This window comes from Magallana gigas, chromosome 4, assembly GCF_963853765.1.
Source record: "Magallana gigas chromosome 4, xbMagGiga1.1, whole genome shotgun sequence".
In the NCBI taxonomy this organism is placed as follows: Eukaryota; Metazoa; Mollusca; class Bivalvia; order Ostreida; family Ostreidae; genus Magallana; species Magallana gigas.
In genome coordinates this window covers 14,366,387-14,391,857 of record NC_088856.1, presented here as the reverse complement: position 1 = coordinate 14,391,857, position 25,471 = coordinate 14,366,387, and the positions used below count along the sequence as shown (strand labels likewise).

Below are 25,471 nucleotides of genomic sequence, written 5' to 3'. Positions count from 1 at the left end.
AATTTTTAAGATTTCATCATTTCTTATAAGCTGTGCATCAAGCTTTATCGGATTGAAATATTCATATATTAAAGTTAGTAAACATTGCCCCACCTACATTTTAAACCAATAACTAATCAGGTTGTAATCTTAATCATAGTCTCTAATACGCTTTTTTAGTTGTAAATAGAGCATGAAAAGTAAGTAATCTTTAAACACAGAATGTAAATACACATGGCAGGATTGATGACTGTTTTGATGGTTTAAAAGTCATTTTGTAAGCCTATGTTTCCTAACATATTTTGAATATGTTATGAAATAATTCATTTCAAGATAAAAATCCAATTAATTAGCCTGCCAAATCATCTGAAAGTAGAAATCTTGTCTTTTCAGCTGAAAAGAGTGTAATTTTCAATTTGTATTTTAGGAAAAAAAATGTTAACTCCAGATTTTCAATTAAAGCAGGATGAAAATAATCTCACAATCATCATTATTGCGCCACATGCACGGGTAAGTGTATTACTCTGTAATCTGCTAAATGGATTTACAGAGACACTGTCTCTGTCTTTTTAATGAATTTTAAGTTTTAACAGAGACACGCTGTCTCTGGTTTTAAAAAGCTAAAGGTAAGCATAAATGTTGAAATGAATTTATATTTACACATATTTTTTCAAATTTCAATCCAAATCTTTAAAGTTTTGTAAAATTGTATTTTTATTCAATGCTTAAAATAAACACAAATGGTTTCATATGGAAAAACACATGTATACAGTAATTTGTTAAGGTTAGTTTTACAAATTTGTTATACAGTTATAACAAATTATGGATAGGGTAGTTTTACTGTAATGTTCATTTCTGTGAGATCTTTTAATGGCTCAAAAAAGTAATATACTTGTGAAATTGCAGTTATCATGGTTATAATAGCACAAGCTGTAGCATTATCATTAAGATTGTATTCATGATTATTAATGATTTGACCACTCAATTATGAATGTTAGAAAAAATATATGATACATAAATGTATATGAGATGTTTATCATACATTTGATCTAACCTAGAAGTTTACGACAATTTACAATACATTCACAGCACAATATTTTTCAAATTCATTCATGTGTTTTTATGTATATTTTCAGGTAACTGACACAGAAATCTTTATAGAAGATGATGAATTCAGGTTTCATTCAAAGCCATATTTTTTAAGGTATGGCTTAAATCATATAATTTAAAAAATCATACAATTAAAACGATTACAATATAGCAGAAAAAAGGCAATTTGAAATACTGATGAACTTGATGAAAATATCAGACTCCTCAATTCCATTTTAGGCTGTGTCTTCCTGGTAATATTGTGGAAAATGGGCATGAAAAAGCCAACTACGACTCTAGTAAAGGTATGCAAAGTATCAATGGTGCATATTGTTTAATCCTTGTCCCTCTGGTAAATAACAATGTTATTACATGTATTAAATTTTATAAAATGTATGAGAAATTTGAGTTAAGTGTTAACCAATTTAGATATCTGTTGAGGTATTTATTTTTACATGTACAGTTAAGTCTTTAAATTTTGTATAAGATTTTATTACATGTTCAGTTTTATTTACACATTTGCGTTTATAACAGGTAGTAGCAAGGTCTTCAATATTTTAGAAACACGGGATCAATTTTTGTTGACTGATTCTTAATAAATCAAGCATTACACAACCACTACCATTCTATTACACCTCACATACAGGTATATTTACCATTGTGGTACCTAAAGAAAGCCCAGGAGAAATGTTTGAAGGACTGGACATGCTGACTTCTCTTCTGACTCCAAAGTCTCAGAAACTGAAGAAACCAGTGATTGAAGTCATTAAGAAGGGTATAAGTTAAATTATTTATCAAAATTAGTTAGATTACTGTTAAATGCAATTACAGCAACCATGATTATACAAAATTCATCCTTTAGTTGTTCCAAGATGGAATATTTTGTATTCTTTATAATCATTAATAGTTATATACAAAAAGTATGACTGTTACAAGTTTAAAATACTGTGAATTCCTTATATTACACGAGTACTGCGATCCCGCTGTTTTATATCAAATCACAAGAAAATAGAATTGTGAACGCAGAACTCTTTACCTAATTTCTTTTTGTTCTAAACTCTGACAAAATAATGATGAGATTTTAAATTCCGCGAAGGGTGCTTCTTGCGATTTTACTTGGATATTAATTCCTCGCGTTGAATTAGGAATCTACAGTATTGATACTTGTAGAATTAGGCACAAAATTAGCATCTAATACAGTACTACCTCAGCTATAATGTGAAAAATAAGTTCAGACCCATATTTTGATATAATGAATATTCTTATTCTGGTATTGCTTTTTAATCAGATGAAGATGAGAAAGTAGAGGAGGAGGCTCATTTAGAAGAAGAAAAGCAGGAGGAAGAGTTTGATTGGCATGTGGAACAACAACCATATAAGGAGAAAGAATTACTATTGGACGGCCAGACATATGGGTTTGCCAATCAGAAGTCGGGAATATTCAAAAGATTACAGGTCTGCAATTCTTATGTAAATTAATGTGAGGGTAATTTTAAATCAATTTGCTTATTAATTATATTTTACTGTACATAACAACACACATGTTGTATTGTTGTGTTTCAATTTACCTACAAAATAAAGCAAGTATTTGAAACTGTTTTAACGAGGCCGAGTACAGAACGAGTACGCACACTTTCGCGCAGCGTTTCATTTGTGTCGTGACATCATCTTTTTGCATTGTTGACGCCATGGCGTGATAGTTTCAACTGCAGATATTCCGTGAAAATTGTTGAAAATAGCTCATTTGATGCGTAAAATTGATATTATATTGTGGAATAAACATAAATATCTCGAAGTATAAGCTATATTTGGGCTCGGGTCGAAAACGTGAAGAGGGTTCAGAAAGCCTAGCCCTCTGTCACGCTTTCTTAACCCGCCTAAATATAGATTAATTCATATATTTCGAAACAGTAACCATGTCATGTATTTTATATTAATGGCCCTTAATATGTGATGTTATATATTTATTTATTACTTAACTATATCTGAATGTTTTGATAATACTATAAAGATCACCATTTCCATCTTTGTCAAATAAAAAATAGCCATTATCTGACAAAGTTGGAAATTGGGCATACAAAAAACAACTTTGATAAGACCCCTGGAACAAACCAGAAGGTAAAAAGTTTTTTTTATTTGACCTTTTGATGCCTTTTAGCAATAACATTAATATGTAGATCAGAAAACGAAATCCCTAGGGCAGAAGTTTAAAAAAATGTAAAAAATGTGCAAAATTGATACATTTCAAGCAAAATCCCATAGGGTCCTATGTTAAAAATTAACAAACTTTGAGATGACCCTTTAAACAAACGGTGTGGTAAATGTCTTATTATTTAATCTTAAAATATTAATAATATCAGTAGAAATTCATGTAAAAAATTTCATTCAATTCTAGGGCAGAACAAATTAGACCCGGCCTCGTTAAATCTTAAGTCTGTTGAATCAAAAGTGAAGAAGTAAACTACATGTATCTCAGCACTGAAACAATTAAAGTTTGCAATTCATACACTAATGAACTACCCTGTACACTAAATGAAGTGCATTATTTCTGAGACAGTTTTATAACAGTCCTATCATCTGATACATGTGGTGTTATATAGGATGAGGTCTATGAGATAGTGGATTTACCGAACCCTGAACACTGTCCACCAGCAGACAGACGGACGATGAGGGAACAGGCAGAAACTGAAAAGTTTGATCCAGACCATTACATGTAAGAAAATCTTAAGGAAATTATCACCAACACCAAACTCTAAGATTTTTGATTAAATATTGGACAAAACTTATGTCTCCTTTGCTGTTTATTGTGTTTTGTCTCCCTTGTGACCTACTGTTGTAATCTTTAGATTTTGTCTACTTTGTGACCTACAGTTGTAATCTTTAGTTTTATTTTGAATTAACGATATATTCCCCTTCAAATCAATTGTGTATTTATTGATTTTTGATGTCATTAATTTGGTTTAGCTGTGTTTTTTTTTTCTTGTTGGGTTCATTGTGAATGGTTTGTTAAAAAAAAAAAAAAGAGCCCACCCCAAAACATGAGTTCATAGGCCTTAGAGTAACATTTTTTTAAGGTACATTGTTTAATCATCCAAGTAATGAAAATAAAATTAATTAACACCTTTATGTAGTTTCTTTGGAAATGTAAATTTAAAAGTAAGAGGTATTCATGAAATTAACACTTATTCTACCATCATTAACAGTGATGATGCCACAGTATTACCTGTTGATATCTGGAATCTTCATTATAAAGCAGTGTATTTTCTTGTGTTTGATTACAGAGCTGATCTGTATGATGATGATGCCATACAACAGATAATGAAGTATGATCCTCCTTGGTGTTATATGTCAGAGGACAAGGACATAAAAGGTAGGACTCTCATACAACAGATAATGAAGTATAATTCTCCTTGGTGTTATATGTCTGAGGACAAGGACATTACATGTAAGACTCTCATACAACAGATAATGAAGTTTGATTCTCCTTGGTGTTATATGTCATAGGTCAAGGACATAACAGGTAGGACTCTCATACAACAGATAATGAAGTTTGATCCTCCCTGATGTTATATATCAGAGGAAAAGGACAAAAAAGGTAGGACTCTCATACAACAGATAATGAAGTTTGATTCTCCTTGGTGTTATATGTCTGAGGACAAGGACATTACAGGTTTATTATTATTATTATTATTATTATCATTATTATTTAAACATAGTGCTTCTGTTTTATTTATTTTAAAAGAGACAAGATGGTTACGATGAATCGTCCGCATTTCCTCTGTCGTATCATGGATGTAAACAAAAAACCGTTGTGTATCAGTTTTCTTGGTTAACCGAATTCGCAGAGTTATTGAGTTCTTAATATTTTTTTAGGAATTGGAGAAAAATATATAAGAGCTAATTGTACACAATTATTTGAGGGATTAGATGTCAACAGAGACATAAATGAAGCCCCTGAATATTATTAATATAACTAAATTATTCTCATAATATATATATATATTAAAAAATAAGATATGGAGTATTTTTTCATTATTTATAATTTAATGTCAGATGAATGCATGTGCACCCTTTGCCCAATGACTGCATATTGTATAGCACTGCTTGGGTCTGTTAATTTTATTCTGGGGAGGGGTTCAAAGGGGTAATTTTATTCTGTTTGCCAGGGGCCAGGTACCATGATGAATTAAATTAGAATTTGCCACGGGGTCTATACATGTAGATCTGCCCATGTATGAGGCCTTTTCCCATATCCCCCATAAGCAATCAACAGTATATATTCACTTTGTATCACACATGTAATTAAACTCATTAAAATTGACTTTTATTTTTATTCAACACATGCAAAATGATTAATATTAAGGAGAGGGGGTGGGTTAACATATCTATTCATTCACAAAATAAATTCTAATCAATCATTTCTCATTACCGAGAAAGGAAAGAGGGTGTGTAAATCCTGCAACAAGGCGATCAAAAGCCATTTTTGGTTCACATCAATATATTGAATTTAAATAAGTCTGACTTCTCCTATGTGAGAGACTCTCTCTCCCCCCCCCCCCCCCCATTTAGATTCTTTTAAATATATGCAGCATATAGCTATTTAATATATTAACTTAAGTAAATACCATCCCCTTTCCACTTCTCAAACAAAATTATGAATATAAAAACAATTATATTTGGTTCATTTGTTTTATTAATTCAAGAAGATAAAGGGAGTTTCTGAAAAAAATTTCTGTGACAACATCTAAACCTGACATATGCATGCAAACTCAAAATTGCAATTTCTTTTTATGATGTCAATGTGTTTATTGTATGACTTCTTAGTTCTGCTCCTCTTCTCTCTTCAAAAACACATGCAGTCTTCAGGTTCTTAAAGTTCAGGTTTTTCTTTTCATCATTTCATCTTGTATATATGACACCAGGATAAGGGTGCGGGTAAATTATCACCAATAAGAACATCATTTATGTAAATCTCAAGACAAAGCAGGTACCATCTAAAATGAAAATTATATATATTTCAGTAAGTTTAACTTTGTTATCAAAATGGCTGAAGGACTTGAAATGGAGGATTTTCTACAATTTGATAGTCAATGGAATTTATTTAATATCTTAATAAAAATTTCATTATGTTTAGATGTGCATTTAATTTTGCACAAATTCAAATACAGTTTTTCGGTTTGATCGATTTGAATTTATTCGCATCCTCACCCCTGATATGTGCATGATATTAGTTTAATTACACCCCTTTATTTTACCCGACCTGACCTTAAAAATGCACACACACACTCTCTCTCTCACACAAACATACACACACACAACTGATTTATACAAGATTGATATTATATAATGCTGGCGCAGTCAGTGTGAATTAAATCAAACCATGTATTGTTGATTTGTTGATGAGCAATATTCAAAATTGTAGATTTATAAATAACATAGGTTTATATCAATCATTTTAAAACCATTCGTACATGAAAATGCTTTTTCTAATTGAATTGTCTAATAGAATAATCAGATTGGTCATTATTTCAATGATAAATTATTGAACTTAAACATGTATGTTATTTACTTACATTTTCTTCCAGCCTTTTTTTCAAATCAGTGTAACACTTTTCAAATTACTCTGCAAATAACAAAATATGATTATGGAAAGTCATCCAATTTAATTTACATGCACATAAGGACATGTCAACATTAATTTGAACATTTTTGTGAAAGGTCTACATATATTTTGCATGGATGGGTAAAATGACCATCACTTCAAATTTTATTTGAAAGTTATACACATACACATTCTACACAAACAATACCATATACATGTATAACCATGAATGTTGAAAAAATCAGATGGAGACATGCAGTCATTTGTTTATTATTATTTGGTTTTTTTTATTACCAATAGTACAGCATCATAAGTATGAACCCAGGTGACAATATTTCAAACAGTGTTATGATAGTAATATACTGAGTAATAAAAACTAACTATAGTAATAATTAAGAATTAATGTGCATAAACATCTTATATCAACTGGATGAATGTGTAAAAAAAATATAAATGAACTGTCATGGAAGAATTTTGAACACAGTAGAAAGTTGTTATTGATCAGCTGTTCATCAATTTCCAGAAAATGAAATCAGCATCTTTTAGCCTGCACTGTACTGATTTTCAGAAAATCAAATCAGCTGTTTTCACACAGTCTTTGTATTGTTTACTTACAAATGGAAAAAAAACCCAACAGCTGTGTAAAGCTAAATATTGTCAGTACAAGTACTATGAACTGATTCGTGTCGATTGGTGAAAAAGATCAACAATTTAACGGACTGGCAATAAAGCTACATGTACAATGTACATTGTATAGGCCTAAATGTAAACAATGCAGTCTCTCCTCGTGTTTAGAACAAAACAACACATTAAGTCGATCAGAAATGCATCAACAGTATAAAATCACAATAAAATAGTTATTAAGCTATCTGGTACATTACAAATACACTTTATATCTATTCTACATACCTGATAAAATCAAAAGATCGCCATAATCGGGAATACCAGCTACACGTGTTTACATCGTCTGACGAGCGCTTTTGGGACGCAGATTCACACCCATACGACAGATGCGTTATGGAAATTCTTCGTATATTCTGATTGTTGTAAACTTATAAAAACATATATGAGTGATTCGTAGTTATAATTTTCTTAGGAAGTATTAAATCAGTCGTATTTTATGCTTAAACTGCTGTTTTCGGTATATTTTCTAAATATGGTAAAAGAGAGGTGGGGCGTATATTATGACGTCATAACTCATTATCCCTTCATTAGCATATCAAAACGATGTGTTGCCTTATCTGTCCTGCGTAGGACTCTCATACAACAGATAATGAAGTTTGATTCTCCTTGGTGTTATATGTCAGAGGTCAAGGACATAACAGGTAGGATTCTCATACAACAGAAAATGAAGTTTGATCCTCCTTGGTGTTATATGTCTGAGGACAAGGACATTACATGTAAGACTCTCATACAACAGATAATGAAGTTTGATTCTCCTTGGTGTTATATGTCATAGGTCAAGGACATAACAGGTAGGACTCTCATACAACAGATAATGAAGTTTGATCCTCCCTGATGTTATATATCAGACGACAAGGACATAAAAGGTGGGACTCTCATACAACAGATAATGAAGTATAATTCTCCTTGGTGTTATATGTCTGAGGACAAGGACATAACAGGTAGGACTCTCATACAACAGATAATGAAGTTTAATCCTCCCTGATGTTATATGTCAGAGGTCAAGGACATAACAGGTAGGACTCTCATACAACAGAAAATGAAGTTTGATCCTCCTTGGTGTTATATGTCAGAGAACAAGGACATAACAGGTAGGACTCTTATTACAACAAAAAATGAAGTTTGATCCTACCTGGTGTTATATGTCAGAGAACGAGGAAATTACAGGTAGGACTCTCATTACAAGGTCTGAAGGATTACTGTAAACCAACATTTTATTTGCATGAAATGTATGTTTGTTGCAGTTGAATTTACAGATGAAGAAAAACAAAAAATGAAGAACCTGCCCAAGAAAGAATGTATCTTTTGAATGTTAATATAAATGCTATCCATGTCTCAGTAATCATATTTTGTGGTGACTTTATTATTTTTGAGTTCTATATTAATATGATACATGTACCACCTTAACCATAAAAGATTTATTGGATGATGCCATGGTAACAACTTTGTATTTGGGATTGATTGACATTCTCTTTGGATACGCCTACAATGTGAGAATAAATGAAGGAGATGAAAATGTGAGCACTATCCTTAATTAGCTACATGTATTTAAAGTTTGCATTTTTCTTACTATATTGTTTTAAAAGTCAAAATACAGTTGCTATCTACACTTTACCCATAATACTTGATTAAAAATCAAAGTGTGGTACTTAATGATACTACATTATGAATTAAATATGTAAGTTGGTACAATGTCAAGTATTATATTTGTGTACTCAACAATTTACGGTACTGATACTGTACCAGTAAATTTGTAAAATTATTGGACGGGGTATTTCAGTTGTGATTTATACATGTATGTAAACTAGTCTCTGTTCTATCTGTAGGTGGAGTCTGGTTGGACAATCTGTAAACTTAGTGCCACCCTATCCTGGTTAGAGGTAAGACATTGCCATACTTTCTGTATGTAACAGGTGGTGAAAAGTCAAGTCTCAAGTGGGAGTCAAACCCAGGACCTCTGGTTTACAGTGCCAGTACTCTAACGACTGAACTTTTAAGACCTGATACATTGAGTGACACACCTGTTAACCCTGCGACATGAATTCATCAATAAAAAATAAGTATAAAATCTTTGTTTGTGTTTCTGATGTTAAGCAGTGTATATGTGGGGGAGGGGGATGATCTATAGAAAACAGACTTGTAATTCTGATATTTGCATTATTTTATGTTTTAGACATAAAGGCATTATAGAATACCATAACTACAAGTGGCATAATCATTATTTTTGTTTTAGACATTCATTTGTTTAGAAAGTTTTGTGATGCTACAGAATAGATTTTAACAAGTAACCTCCTTGTTTGTTTTTCCGACATTCAGCAGTGTGGGGATGTGTGTTTGTGGGGGTAGGTGGGGGTGCTATAGAATAGTAACCTCATTGAATGTTTTTGTTAACTATATTGCAGACATTCTGCAGTACGGGAGAGGTGCTATAGAATAATAACCTCACTATTTATGTTTATTATATTACAGACGTTCAGCAGTGTGAGTGAGGTGGTGAGGTCCTGTATCAGGAGAAGCCTCTGTTATCCCCTGTACAGACACTGGGACCTCTCCCAGACCGTTCTACAGGATGTACACAACATACTGGCTGCTGGTAAGGCCATTACAATGTTTGGATAGCTTTAATGTGTTGCTGCAACAACTTAGTTACATGTAATAGGTTGATTTTTTTGACTGATTATATGATTATATGATTATATGATGCTTTACACTATTTATCTAAAACTATGATAAGAATACATTGCAATGGATTTGGGGCAATGCTCTTACCTCTTCACTGCAAACATTTCTTGTAATAGGTAAACAGCAGGTGTTGAAATGTCTGCTGGACTTACACAGTATACTGGGCAGCTCCTATCCCAGGTACATCCTCAATGACCTCTACATCACAGACTACTGTGTGTGGGTACAGACAATAAGGTTAGTACAGTAAATGTTTTTAATCTTCATTTATAATACCAAATTATTTGTATTCATGTATATCACTTTTGTTAGGATTGAACTGCTTAATGATGGCTGGAAATATGTTTTTGGTTTGTCTGGAATTTAGTCTCCTTTTCTACAACTTTATTAAATCTTCCTCCTAACTTTTAAATAACTTGTGTTCATGATAGGTGTGAAGTCTATTGGCTTCAAAGACCATTAAATTTAATCTAACTTGTGGTATTGGATTTATTACCACTGATAATTGCCACGTTTGTGTGGTTGTCGAACTGCATTTATTTTTATTTATGAATTGATACAGGATAGTGTTCACCATTTCAATTCTGAAAACAATGCACTTATTCTGATGAAATAATCATGCTTTCATTTCCCAGAACTGTATTCACTTTATAGAAGTAGATATTCTGATAAGCAGTTAGCTTTTAAAGTATATGCTTTATGGTTATATTAAAAGTAATATGGAAAGCATTCTCTCTTTCCTCAACTGTCTATTTAGGGCTTTACACATTGAAGTCACTTAAAAAAGTAAAGATAAAACTGAAAAGACCAATTCAATGAAAGATAAATAACTACATTTATGTACTACCGGGGGTATTTAATTCTCATATTTAATATTTCAGTAATAAAAGACTCAAGACTTTGGCATCAGCATTGGAAAAGGTATAGTTCATTAAAGTCAAATAACAGTATAATTCAATAATGAGCGTAGGTTCTAGAGGTTGTGAGTTCAAAGCCCGGCCCAATACAGTTAATTTCGCTGTGCTGTATTATTTATTTATTTTTATATCAGCAATTCAAGTGTATTTTCAAGAAGATTATATATGAAATTGCATTCTCTAGTATTTTGCAAAAATGCCTGGTAAGGTATCCTAATTTTTTGTAAGTAAGCTTGTCAGAGTAGTAGTAAACCATTAACAAATTCCTGGAAAATGTTAAATAAAATTGAGGAACGTGTCGTCTGACCTTAAGGCAGGATCATGTCAGTGTAAGGCTATCAAATGATTTGCAAGAAGCAATATAGTTAGCAGATGCATTATATTTATTATGTGAGAAAACCAACAGCTAACCTATGAAAATGCATTTGATTTTCCCAACATTGGTATTTCAAATAATTTGATATGGCAAAAGAGTTAGTGGAAGGACCCAAGACCCAACCAGAGCTATTTTTGATTTATTCTCAGTAGAATGAATCCTCGGATATCAGTAAATATTTTACCAAATATAAGTATCTTTACATTAATTTTACAGAGAACAATTTCAAAAGAGGATGTGGGATTTGAACTGGAATCCATAGAGACAAATCCAGCAGATACAGAGAAAGGAGATAGTGATACAGAAGAAGTATTAGTCGATTCACTGAAAGCTGTCAGTATAAATCAAGCTGCCAATGACAGTGATGATGACAGTGAAGTGAGTGACGATGACAGTGATGAAGACAGTGATGTTGTTAGTGATGACAGTGTAGAATCAGTACACAGTGAAAGGATATTAAATTCTCAAAAAGAAAATATCCATTGAATTAGATCTTTGTAACAGTAGAAACAATAAAAATGATATAATAATTAGTGTTTTTATTTCTTCATTATTCAGTGTCATTTTTTCAAACCCAAGAAAGATGATCAGCCCTTTACACAAATGCATTTTATGGTAAATTCCTTTACACAAATACCTTTATGGTTTTTGTTTGTGCAAACATTAATAAAATAATTAATACCAGTATTTAGATATGTACTTGTCACCACTTCTTGACTTGATCTAATAAGCCTCTCTCTCTCTCTCTCTCTCTCTCTCTCTCTCTCTCTCTCTCTCATAATACATATAAATTAAGTAAAAGTAGGAAAATTTCTAAGACTTTCTTGTAATGATCCATGTAAATTAAGTAAAAATTCCATTAACAAAAATATATCTTCTCCAATGTTTCCAATGATTGTTGGCCATCCTTATATTCTGATTTTCAAAAACTTGCTTTGAAATAAAATCTGATTGTTATTCAGGTTAATAAGGCCATGGTTTTGAGAAACATCAATATTTTGTAAAATCATAAATAGATATGCGAACAAATGTCGGACACATATTCTCTCCGTTTTAATAAAGATTTGTTTAAAAAGCACATTTTTTAAAATATTGCACATACAATAGTACAATGAACCATTCAGTAATAATTCTATAAATTAAAACAGCATCCTCGTTGATGTTATTTTAAGCTTATGAACAAGAACAGGTCTCCACACTGTATCCGATGCTTGTTTGAAATCAACAAGATATGAAGGTTTCCTTAACCTAAATCTAGTTCAAGTATTGGCAATGGTGTTAATAAATTTCATATATACTGAAATATTGGAGTCGTCTAACAAAACCTTGTGTAAGACCATCAACAGAGTCCAAAGCAATATGTTTCTCTTAGCAGTTCTGTTACCGAATAAAAGTTATGCTACCAAAACGTTGAAAGTGAAAATATTAATACCTGTGAATAGTAAACATTTATAATGATCATATTATGATATATAATATGAGCATATTTCAGTTGGTTACATGTAATCAACAAGGACGTTCTCATTAGTAGATTGTATCAAAATCAATGGGTCTACCACTGATTAAACAAAAACAAATAATGTTTCATGATAATTCGTTGATGAAAATATTGCAACAAACATGTGTATCGGGAAATGACAGTTACATTGTAGATAACATTTCACTTGCAGCACTGATTAACAAGACCCGAAAAGTTCTACTTCTTAATTTTAATAACGATATCTCTCCATCATTTGAAAAGTTTTGAAATTCCATCTAGTGACAATTCGATAGGTTTATCAATTTTGAACCAACAAAGTAATTTTTTAACTATTCCAAAGTCCTTCCTTTAAAAAAGTTTGAAACACAGCAATAATTTATAGTGCTTATTATTTTACTTCTTTTAGAAGAAGTTTTACTTAATTTGTGAGATTTAAAAGACTATTTGATCATATTTTAACAAAACAAACCACATCATTTTGCTAAAGAAGTGGCTAAAACTACGACATCTATTTATTGAAATTTAGACAATAGGGACGTCAAAATCTAATAAAAAATAAACAGTATGATCAAATAAGGACATAAGTATGATAGTAAGGGGTGTGTGTAAATATACATGTATATTCAAACTACTTTTTATTGAAATGAAATTTGTCTCCTTAAACCTATTAAGTTCGGAAACTGTTGTGACAAGTACTGTTCAATATCTTTTAAGTTGTTTTTGCGTGCATTCACGAGAATAGTTTTTCCTGACTTTGATACACGATATACATCAAGGCCGTGATCAAGGAGATGTTTCAATATCTTGATTCTTTCTTCTTCTGCATCAGCTTTATCGGTGATGAAAAGTGCTGCATTCCAACCTTTCTCTGTAATTTCCTTTACCATAAACGGAAAAACCTTGGCAATTTTCACAACCATATCATAATGTGCATTTTCGCACGCGACATGGAGGATATTTATTTTGTCATGAGATGGTCTTTGCATGGCATATTTATCGACGTTTATCAACAGCTGTAGTATATCAGTATGTCCATTCTTTGCTGCGTAATGTCCCGCATGTTGTCCGCTAGAGTCGGTATCGGTTATAAGGTTTGGTGCTTTACTTATGATATACTCGCATATTTCATGTTTGCCAAACTCACATGCTGTGTGAAGACAATTTTTGCCGATTTTTTTGGATTTGTTTTTAACATCAACGCCATTCTCGAGAAGAAATTTCACTATATCAAGATGTCCATTTTTTGTCGCATACTGAATAGAATTCCAACCTCCGCCGTTTTTAGCATGCAGTAGTTTCTCCAGATTTTTGTTAGCCTTTACAAATTGGCACACTTCCAAGCTTCCTACCATACACGCCAAATGAACTATATTTTCGTTATTTTTCTCATCTTCGGCAAATAAATCACAACCTTGTTTCAACATGAGATCAAGAATATGATATTGACCAGCATTTGCTGCATAGTGTGCAGGATTCATACCAAGGTTGTCTTTTAGAGAAAACAAAGCTGCATAGTTTTCTAAAATATATTCACAAATTGGGTAACATCCGTGTTGTGCCGCAATGTGCAAGATATTTGATCCATCGTTTGTTTTTTTCTCAACGGAAACTCCCATATTGCATATCCTTTTGAAAATGCTCAAATTACCGCCTTTTGCAGCGGAATGTAAACAATTGAACCCATTGGAATCAACTTCTTCAAGTGAATGCTTATCGAATTTATGTATCAAATATTGAAACGTTGGAAAATCACCAGTAACTATAGATGTTCGTAATTGATGCGAGTTTTGAGGTTGGCTGATATGCTGCGGAGGCAATACAATGTCTGCAAGAAATAAAATATATATTATCCACCCATTCACTAGCAATAAAAAGTTTACCCCATCTACAGCAACTGTTTCCAAAGGGAAAAAGTTGCTATCGAGGGGGACAATACATTTTCTAATGTCCTCAATGCAAGTAAATAAGTATTTTGTTTTAACAACAACAACAACAACAACAACAACAACAAACACCTTTATTTATCGGCGATGCTGAGTTTTTATTAATGGTAAACAAGTAACAGTTTAGAGGTAGCAACTTTGATATCTTGATAGGAGTTCCGACATAAAAGCAAGGTAAATCGAATGTTGCTGGTAAATAGTTACGATGACTATTAACCCTGGGCAAATAGAACGAACAATTTTTAACGGTGAAGGCTATCTAGATGAAATAGCAAAGTTTATTCATCGTAATATTACATAAAAATACAGAGGTATACTCAGTAATATATATATATATATTTCCCTGTGCTTTATATATATGTCAGTATCATTCACTATGGGCAGGTATATGTCAATTTGAGAGTTATTGCAATGTTTGTGCTTATATTTATATATATATATATATATATATATATATATATATATATATATATATATATATATATATATATATATATATATATATATAGGTAAATCCAGGAAAAAGTTACAGTGATCGGATAAAATATAGAAAACTTAAATGAATAAAAACACAAAGTCCGAGTAAAACATAAGCGCTTTCATTTTCATCTTCAGATGTTTTACAACTAGGTTAGTTGAAAACATCTGAAGATGAAAATGAAAGCGCTTATGTTTTACTCGGACTTTGTGTTTATATATATATATATATATATATATATATATATATATATATATATATATATATATATATATATATATATATATATATATATATGCAGATGGTTTTAGCATTTAATCATTGTTAACATTGGAATTTACGAAATTGAAAAATAGCTACTTATTTAAACTGCTCTTTTACCATCTCTTTCTTTGTTTGACACAGTAGATATTTCCATGTGTTCAGAATTCATTTCTTGAAGAGGATGGCTTTCTCCTGCTTAAATAAACATATTTAACACATTTTTTTGTGATGTTAATTTTTCTTAATACAGTCACACAGTCGTATCTGCACGCTTATAGTGCAAGTCATTGAAAACAGACCTGGGTATACGAACAAAGAATACCAAATCATGTAAACATTAGAGGTTATTTTACTGCATTACTGATATTAATTTACAACGCTGTTTCAGCATAACTTAAAATTCGCTACTTGGATAAGACGCATTTCGTCTAAAAAAAACCCAAACATCCCATCCTTTACAAATCATTGTTCGGATGTTAATGTAATAACAAAACATTGTCAACATTTTGCAATTTTAAAACAAAATGTAAAAACTATGGTATATACAAAACATCTCGACATTGAATTATTCTCTCTTCAAATTTTTCATGGTATTTATCATTGACCAGCTGTCTAACTTTACCGGCGTATTTTGATATACTAGTGTCCTTTTAGGTCGAATTATTAAAGCCCCACCCTGCTGGCGACCTAAAGTGATGTTTATCGGTCCGTCCAACCGTCCGTCCGTCTGTCTGTCCGACTGAGATCTCTTGTCCGGAGCATATCTGCTCTCCCTTTGACCCATATTGGCGCATACTTCACCCACAGAGTGCCTTTGGGTAAAGGGTGTGCAGTGACCTTAAATCAAGTTTCAAGGTAAAATGTGAAGTCATATCAGAATGGTAAGAAAAATCCTTATCCGTAGCGTATCTTCTTTCTCCTTGGTCGAATTTGGTTCATACTTCAACCACAGGGTGCCTTAATTTGGCCAAAGGGTAGGCAATGATATTGAATATGTTATGTATACTTCACATAGCCTAACTTGGCTCATACTTCACATAAGTAGAGCTTTTCTGTAAAGTGTGTGCAGTGACTTTGAACCAAGTCAATCCCATTTGCTTAATCTTGCTCAGAGGAACAAAACATGCGTTATATAATGTAACGGGTAATGAGATTGGACTTAAAGTTTTATGCCAGTTAGAAAAATTTCTAAGTTACAGGTCAAAGTCAAAGCAAAATTCTCTGAAATGCTTTGTAAACTTTTATCCATTAATTCAGAGGGGCCCTTTAAATTTATGTATCATATATTGAAATGTTCAAAAATCACCTGCAACTAAAGATATTGGTAATTGATCCGCAGCGTTTTGAGGTTGACTAATATGTTGCGGAGGCAACGCATGTACATTGTCTGCAAGAGATAAAATTTATATTATCTCCCCATTTACTAGCAATAGGAAGTTTACCCCCTTAACAGCAACTATTACCTAATATTTATATTCATATTGATGTTTGTTTGACATATAAAATTTATGTATTGTCGCTGTTTCCAAAGGCAAAGCCGAGGCTAGGGAAGTAGTTGCTATCGAGCAGGAGAATTTATTGGCTTATGTCTTCAATGCAAGTATACATGTATAAGTATTCGTTTTTAACAAAAAAATTATTTATCGGTGATGCTGAGTTTTTTTTATGGTGAACAAGTAAGAGTTTAGAGGTAGCGACTGTGATATCTTGATTGGGGTTCCGACATAAAAGCAAGGGAAATCGAATGTTGCTGGTAAATAGTTACGATGACTATTAACCCTGGGCAAATAGAACGAACACTTTAACGGTAAAGGCTATCTAGATGAAATAGTACATTGATGAATGAAATGTAGGTACATTCGTTATAATTTTACATAGAAAAATACAGAGGTATACTGTAAAATCAATAGATTTTGTGGTGGCTCAATTTTCGTGGAATTCGTTGGTATCCCTCATCCTTGAATATACATCCACCGCAAATTAATAAATCAGGATTTAAAGTCATATTTCCTTTTGTACGTATAAGAGGATACACGAAATTATCGAACCTCGAACCTGTGAATTTTATACAAACCATGAAAATTCGCCCCTACGATTTTTAATGAGTCCACAGCAATGAGAATATATATGCATGTGGTTTTAGCATCAAATCTTTTGGTAATATTTATATTGTAATTATTGAAAATGAAGAATAGCTTCTTTTTTTAACTGCTCTGTTACCATTTCTTTCTTCGTTTGGTTCAATAGTTATCTCCGATTGTTCAAATCTCACTTCTTGAAGAGGATGGCTTTCTCCTACAAAAATAGACATAAAAATAAACACATTGCTTGTGAGGATAGTTTCTTAATACAGTCATATTGGCATTTACTGCACACTAACTGTGTAATAAAGATGTGCTAGTCATTGAGAACAGACTGGGTATACGAACAAACTATACCAACTCCAGTAAACATTGAAGGTTATTTCATTTACGTAATACAGTCCTTTTTGTCAACGCTACTCGAAATTCGCCGTTACAAAAACTGATGACTTAGTGTTCTCACGTGTACACATCGGTTTGCTTAACCTCTGTACTGTATTTGACCCGTCAGGCAGTAATGGGTACGATTGAGCAATTTTCGACAGAGTTAAGCCCCTTGGACGTAGAAAAATTCAGATAATTTGCAGTTTCCGTTCATTTTCTTTTCAGAGGATGCACATATTGGAATGGAATTTTGTATACAGTTTTATCATAATGATATCTAGGTCAAGTTTAATTTTAAATACAATCCAGCTTTTTGGGGAACAATAAAGCATTTTTTGACACAGTTATGCCCCATGGAATTCGAAAGTTTCCATTATTTGCAGTTTCCGTTCATGTTCTTCGCAGATGTTTCCATAGCATTTTCATAAGGGGGCATACGTGTTTTAAAAACATCTCTTGTTTTTCTTAATCCTTAATACTTTACGCGAATATGAAGAAACATAAATTTTCACTAAAATGCATCGTGTTGTGGAGGATTAATGCTTCTAACAAAACATGCAATTACTTTTACTCATCTGTGATTAAAAAACCAAAACATGCATAATGATTACTTGAAACGATGGTGTTAAGTTAGTATGGGCCACCTCTAAGTTGTGACGTTCTAATTATCAAAACAAACAATCAATTGCAAATTAAATGTCATTTTATAGTTTCTTTCCATAAATTGTCACCTAACAGCGAAAACCAGTGGGTTAGAGGGTTCACTTCGAATCTGTAAGTCATGAGTTCTTGCTGGGGATTTTTAAAGTTTTACTTTTCCAAAACATTAAACATTTAAAACTCATTTTTGGTTAAATATTGTAAAATTTTAAATTTAAACTGCTGAGAGTATTTTGATTATAATGTACTTTAATTCAAATTCAAACATGAATATAAAGAGATGCCCCGTACCACCTTAAAAACACTTTAGTTCTTGACAGTGACTATCAAGACTTAAATTAGAATGAAGGAATTTTAAAAAAATACTTTCGAAAGATTAATATTCATTTTTATATTGATGTTTTTAATTGCATGACATATTTTTGTATCGCTTTAAAGCCATTATATACTCTTTTTTGCAGGGATATGAATAAAAGATGGAACAGGCATACGTGTATTTACATGTTATTTAGTTTGTTTCCGCTGCTAAAAAAAATACCATAGACTTTGTCGAGAAGTATATTTTTGTTTTATTAACGAATAGATATGATTCATCTACCATTTTTATAAGTTCATATCAAATTGGTTGCATAACTTTGAACGGTTCATATGATCTCAGTACAATAATAAATGTATTCAAAAGCCTGATAATGTTTACTTATACTCATACTCCCTGATCAGGGCTGGTGAGCTATTAAAAATGAACGTCACAGATTTCCCTGTAAACAGAAGGGGAATTATACACTAAATGTAATTATAGCATAATGATGTTGAACGAAATGAATTACGTACATACCGTTTTCCAAATCTTGTAAGCCTAAACATTAATAAAAGATAATATGAATATGGTATATGTTATATATAATACTACTATGACAGAAGGCGATTCGTACATTGCCCTATTGCTTTTCATAAAGATAAACTACAGAAACGATGATAATATGACACTATTGAATTTAGTTAAAGCAAACACAAAATGTAAATACACGTCTTTACCTTTTTTTCTTTTGATTGTAACGTTTCTTCTCTTGATGAATACCACTAGCAAAACGGCCAGTATCAAAGAAATTATACCAAATATCACAGCCATCACAATAGCCGTAACATTGCACGAGTTGAGGAGGCTATTTTTCATTCCACAAATAAGGCTTTCTTCGCATGTTTCGTTTATCATAACTCTAGTTTGGTTTAATATATATCTGGTTTGGTTTATCATAGATCTGGTCAAGAAGAACCAAAAAAATATGATTTATAAAAAATAGAGTTTTTAATATTATTTTTAATGAAACATATTTGCTCAAAATATTCTATTTTAAAATGAAAACATATTAACTCTCCGTCTGACTCTCCAGAAATTAGAATTGCTGCATGCATTCACTCTAAGAATCAATTTTGTATTCACGTTAATAATGTTATCAGACATTAAATTGGTCATGTTTTTTATCATCGGATAAATGTTTACTTTTTGCAAGATATTGTCCATTATCACATGTTTATCTCAATATACGGTGGATATTACTCATGGGATAAATTTTTGATATTCCACTATGTGTTCTAACGCCACATGACGTCATAATTTAACATTAAGTAGCTTTATGCAGACTATTGACGTAGATTGAAAAAGTAACAAAATAATTCAATTGAAAAGCGTAGAGTTATAAATGTGCAGCATTTAGAGCTGGTTCAGGTGTTTTTTTTTTATAAATTGATAAAAATATACCACAAAATGAAATGTTTGTTTGCTAATCTTCAAGGAACTTTTTTCCATGCTCACAATTATGTTTACAGAAAAATTGAGGTTTAACAAAAGATTGAGGTTTAACTTGTGGTTAAGCATGCGATTAAAAGAATCTCTCATGATTTGCGATGGTATATGATTTTTATCCAACTGGTTGTGTGTTAAAAATCATATACCATCGCAAATCATGAGAGCTCCTATATAATCGTAGAAACACAATTTGCCGAGTAATGAGAAATACACTAACTTGGAGTAAATGCAATTGAAGTCGGCATAAAAACATTTCAGCGTTGTATTAATTGCAAGGCAACTTGGATCTAGAAACGAAGGAAATAGATTTGATATAAAAATATGATAATTAGATTATTATCTAGTCTGCATCAAATATTTACAAATAATTTATTTTTTATTTTTCTGCCGTTTTAACTTCCATTAAAAATAAACTGGCATACTTTGAAGGATTGTTAAATATGTTATGAAACACATCACGTCCAATAGTGCCAAAAAAGTAACAAAAAACATGGCAAAAATCGTGAGATTAACTTTGAAAAGTTATACCAAAACAAAATTGCTTACATTTATATATTTCGTTGCTTAAATAAAATTTGTCTGGACACCCGAACTCAAACATTTTGTTGCAAGGAACATGATTTAGAATTCCATCATCAGCCAATTCTAGGCAATTCCCTTCATAAAGACAAATAATATAATAACGGTGAACAGGCATACAACACAACCCTATTACTGATGTCGAATAAAAAGGGTGGTGTTCAAATTCATAAAATGATGCCGTTTCTGGGAGACATGTTTTTTTTACACTGTCATCTATAACCCAAAATGTTCACTTTAAAGGACTATATATGATAAGGGCCTAAAATGGCCCCCTAAGATGAATACATCATTTTACTATCATTCTTTGTTTTCTTAGTACAGATATGTATGTGATGTGTTTACATAATATTCACTTTGATTCAAGTGCCCACAATTTGTAAATATGCCATTGTAAAGACAACCTTTTCCCGCCATTTTTGCATTTTTAGCGTAAACAGCTTGTTTTCGAGCAGTTTTTCCTTTCCGAAAACATAGAGCGCATTCTTGAACAAATAAAATATTTTAATCAGAGATGTATCTAGCCAAGACTATTAGTGACCAAAAAATTTCCTTGTTTAAGCATGCGCTCTATATTTCCCATTCGTAAATAGATAAGAAAAATGTCAATTTTGGGCTAATATTGATTGAATTATAGAAATGGCGTCACTTCTGACGTCATATACTGCCAGCGAGTGCAAATAAATCAAATAAATAGATGAAAAATATATTTTATATCAACTCTTCTAAAAAATTAGTTAACATTTTATTGTACCCGAAACACTTAAAAAAATGGCGAATTATGGGGGCAAACTTTAAGTCTTATCATATATAGTTCTTTCAAACTAGGTATTTCGAATTTTTTGATAAGATTTTTTTTTTATTTATCTGAAGTAAATGTATATACATTATATATATATATCTCGGTTTCTTATCTATTTACCAGACAATTCTCTCACACGGCCTTTCTATTACCTTTGGTCAGTGATACCTTTTTCAGTTAGAGAACGATTTTGCAGATTATGTAAGATTTGGTGAACTAGTGAATGTCATTGTTAATTTGACTGGATCAATTGCTTGATTTTTGATTTTACGTCACTATGATACAAATTTAAAATAAATATAAAACAATCTATATTTTATTCAGAACAATATTTAGTTCCACGTGCTTTCGACATCCTAACAATATTATCAAGTATACTATATATATGATAGTATTTCGTTAACGTTTTTGTGACATAATCTAATGTTAGCAGTATATTACTGAACATTGCAATTTGGTATGCACTTTTTTGTAGCTGAAATTGATTATGTCAAAAACATATTATGGTTATGTTTTCAAATTAACCTCAACGATATAGAAAACCTGAGTTCAAAAAACCATTTGAAATTAAACGGATCGAAATTGATAGAATGGGCTTAAAATGCTGTCCTACTAGCTTATAATTTTTTTTTAATTTAACCAATCCCATTCAACAAATTTAAAGGTCATATTAAAATGAATGTTTCAAACCTTTTTCAAACAGGATATTGACACCCCTTGGGTAACAAAACTCAATGAGAGAAGTCAGATGTTTATTAGGAACACACTGATATCCATGTGTACTGTTACATCCTAATCGAGAGGATGCCATTCCCCAACCTTCTTCACTACTAGGACAATGTTTAACTGAAAATATTTGGAATGCGTACTCGGACATCTACAAAGAATGATATTTTCTGAGAAAAAATCAGGATTAATGCATTGTATGATAAGTATTTACAGATACATAACGTGTTTCAGAAATATTTTCACTAATCTCTAAATTATACACATATCTGTTTTAAATCATTCATACAAAAATGTTATACTCTAAAATTACGCTTCATGTTTATACGCACCATAATTGATTTAGTTGGAGAATGCCTTTCTGCTTTATAGTTAATTATGAATAATGAACATACAAAAAGCAAAGCAAGAAATGGGATTTTTACTTAACAAATACGCAAATTGATCTACAATAAAGTTTTACACACTGGCAGTAAAGTAACCAAAGCAGACTTATCTATTTATTTATTCCTTTATAGACAAAATAAAGAGATACAAATGAAAGCACGTTCAGTTAACTGGAAACTGGAAAGGGAGTCGATTTTGGAATAAGGTTTCTGACGCAGAACGTAACAGAGAAGTCTTTCAAGTTAATATGCTCTAGATGTGGACTTTCTGCAGGTTAGTTTAAATTCTTGATAGGTTTTGCAAAATTTAATAAACACACAATCTGCATATTCATCATCAATTGATAGTCCTTTGATCAAATATATACAGATACATAATTTTAAAGTACACGGTTTTTTTTTTAGTTTTCTCTAACCATCTCCGTGTATCATTTATTGCTTACCGACGAAGTCAGTGTGGATAAAATTACCAGGCAAATAGTGATGTAATATTGACTACAATCCATGTCCTCTATGATATCTAAAAATATTATGAATAGAAAATGACATTTACCTGTAATTTATTGTCACTGCATAGACAAAGAAGGAAGTTTATTTAAACTAAAATGTCACTGAATTACAGAAACACCATTGAATTAAGAAAAAAGCATATGTAGATCTAGTTTCATGATATACCTTGTGAAAGGAAAAATGATATATATTCTTTGTTATTCTTTTAATGATGTCTCTATAAAAATGTAAAGGACATTGTGGAAAACATTTTTTTGTCAAATTATCTTATTACAATCTGTATAAACGGATTTCAACCCCTAATGTTGCTTTGCTAACTTTGATAAGCTATATATGATCTGTCGTTGTTCAATGTTTTTTGGTCTAATTACAAAACAAATGAAGTCAAAGGACAAAAACCAAAAAGTACATGTACTATAAACTGTTTTCTTATATGTGTATGATTCTTTTTCCCAATCCCAAAAAATTAATTATATTTTACATCAGTTACAGATACATCATAACAACCAGTTTGGAACTGACCGATGCGTTCAATCAGATGATCGCATCCAATGAATCGTATTAACCAAAGATCACTATATATCTAAGTATGCTTTAAAGTAATATAAGTTTATTTGTTTTATGTCAAATAAATATATCAATTAGATATTAGCATGCTTAAATTCAAGCAATGAAATGAAGTAATAAACAGCATGGACAATTTTCTCTGTATTTATTAAACAATCAATAAGCATTGATTCACATGTCTCTTTAAAATTTGCAGTCATTATAAAACCTGGCTGAATATCTTTAAGTAGAAAACTTTCGATATCGAAAGCAAAACCACAAGATTTCTCTCCTTTAGCATTCAAAACTAAGTTTTGGATTACAAAATAACGCTTTACTGAATATTTAAAACATAAGATAAATTCAAATTAAAGATTGCAAGCAACTGAAAATATACGATTACCTGTTATGTCCGCTGTAAATTTGTTATCTATATTTATTTCCGTATGTGCATGGGCATGAACGTTTTAAACTGCGCTGTAGGTAATGAATGTTTAAATTGCAAGTATGCATATCCAGTGCAAGGGTATTGATTTTTAAATATTAGCTAATCTTATTTGATGGTTTAAATGTTTACGTATTATCTAGAGTTTTTACTTCTTCCTTTGAAAAATATCATTCTAAAAAAGCTTAAAATAATATGAGTTTTCATAGTACATATTTCCCACCTAAAAAAAAATCGATTTTTGCTGATACCAAATAACTCCAGATTTCACGGTTCAGTGACCATTCTGTTATTTCTACAATCGTATCATCGCAAGTGTCAATGAATGGTTATTCACACACTTTTTTGCATCATTGGTTGAAAGAAAAAACCCCAAGTGATGTCACCTCGAAAATAAAGCTATACAAATAAATAAATTACACTATGCAAACAAATAAATACTTGTAAAATCCCCAGTCGTCTACAGACTCAGGGTACTTTTAAAGCTTCAAACATCGTCTTTCGAACATCTTGAGGATATCGGTAAAGTTATTAATCTAAATTGTTTAATAGGGATGTGCAGCGAACGTGTGAATTTGAGGATAAAAATGTAAAATTTTTTGAATATGCATGTCTCCGCCAGAAACTGACCAAAACTGTTGCCAAAAGATAAAAAAGCAATGAACATGAGGTTCTATGTATTGTTTTTGTATGCAATTTACATTTCAAGAACAGAGCAATTCTTTTTAATAACTTTTGAAGATGTTAATAATCTTTAAAAATTATGACAGAGGTTTATTGATGTCCTCTCTACAACCTTTGGATAGGAAAAAGAGGTTGAATTTTGGACATTATAGATGTAACTTTGTATCAAAATAAGGTGCATATGTACCCTTTTTCTATCAATCGGAATGTGATCTAATTTTAGAACCTAAAAACGACAAACAAACAAACAAACAGTCTATACTTAGAACCCCTGTGTCGATGTTGAATTTTCATAAATACAATTATTGTCAATTCAAAACAAACTGTGTTGAATATGACAGACATATCTATACCATTTCCAGGTTTG

At 31.4% G+C, this 25,471-nt stretch overlaps 2 protein-coding genes and 1 long non-coding RNA gene across 11 annotated transcripts; 1 reads left to right on the top strand and 2 right to left on the bottom strand.

Annotated features, from left to right (window-relative positions):
• The first annotated feature begins 157 nt into the window (after positions 1-157).
• Positions 158-11,859, top strand: LOC117682386 (protein SHQ1 homolog). 2 transcript variants are annotated; one of them, XM_034449759.2, is made up of 15 exons: positions 158-179; positions 407-489; positions 1,116-1,183; positions 1,309-1,373; positions 1,715-1,843; positions 2,357-2,523; positions 3,669-3,781; positions 4,350-4,438; positions 8,599-8,652; positions 8,771-8,871; positions 9,181-9,234; positions 9,824-9,947; positions 10,153-10,273; positions 10,918-10,957; positions 11,546-11,859. In XM_034449759.2, the coding sequence occupies exons 1-15, from the start codon at positions 173-175 to the stop codon at positions 11,813-11,815; spliced, it is 1,485 nt and encodes a 494-aa protein (XP_034305650.1). In that variant the 5' UTR covers positions 158-172; the 3' UTR covers positions 11,816-11,859. The 2 variants fall into 2 exon arrangements, with proteins under 2 accessions (XP_034305650.1, XP_034305651.1); XM_034449760.2 differs by lacking the exon at positions 158-179 and adding an exon at positions 184-256.
• Positions 5,653-7,887, bottom strand: LOC117682387 (uncharacterized). Its single transcript, XR_004596748.2, has 3 exons — positions 7,580-7,887; positions 6,642-6,691; positions 5,653-6,062 (listed from the first exon to the last, which is right to left on the bottom strand). It is a non-coding gene; the product is annotated as an uncharacterized lncRNA (long non-coding RNA).
• An 11-nt stretch (positions 11,860-11,870) lies between the features above and the next one.
• Positions 11,871-24,462, bottom strand: LOC117682385 (putative ankyrin repeat protein RF_0381). Of its 8 annotated transcripts, none has more exons than XM_034449746.2 (10): positions 24,379-24,462; positions 23,363-23,439; positions 22,498-22,684; positions 20,973-21,083; positions 20,644-20,713; positions 19,655-19,878; positions 19,455-19,475; positions 17,715-17,789; positions 16,801-16,881; positions 11,871-14,634 (listed from the first exon to the last, which is right to left on the bottom strand). In XM_034449746.2, the coding sequence occupies exons 2-10, from the start codon at positions 23,423-23,425 to the stop codon at positions 13,445-13,447; spliced, it is 2,022 nt and encodes a 673-aa protein (XP_034305637.1). In that variant the 5' UTR covers positions 23,426-23,439; positions 24,379-24,462; the 3' UTR covers positions 11,871-13,444. The 8 variants fall into 8 exon arrangements, with proteins under 8 accessions (XP_034305637.1, XP_065937466.1, XP_065937467.1 ...); XM_066081394.1 differs by lacking the exon at positions 24,379-24,462 and adding an exon at positions 23,595-23,662; XM_066081395.1 differs by lacking the exons at positions 16,801-16,881; positions 24,379-24,462 and adding exons at positions 15,612-15,689; positions 23,595-23,662.
• Positions 24,463-25,471: the final 1,009 nt, after the last annotated feature.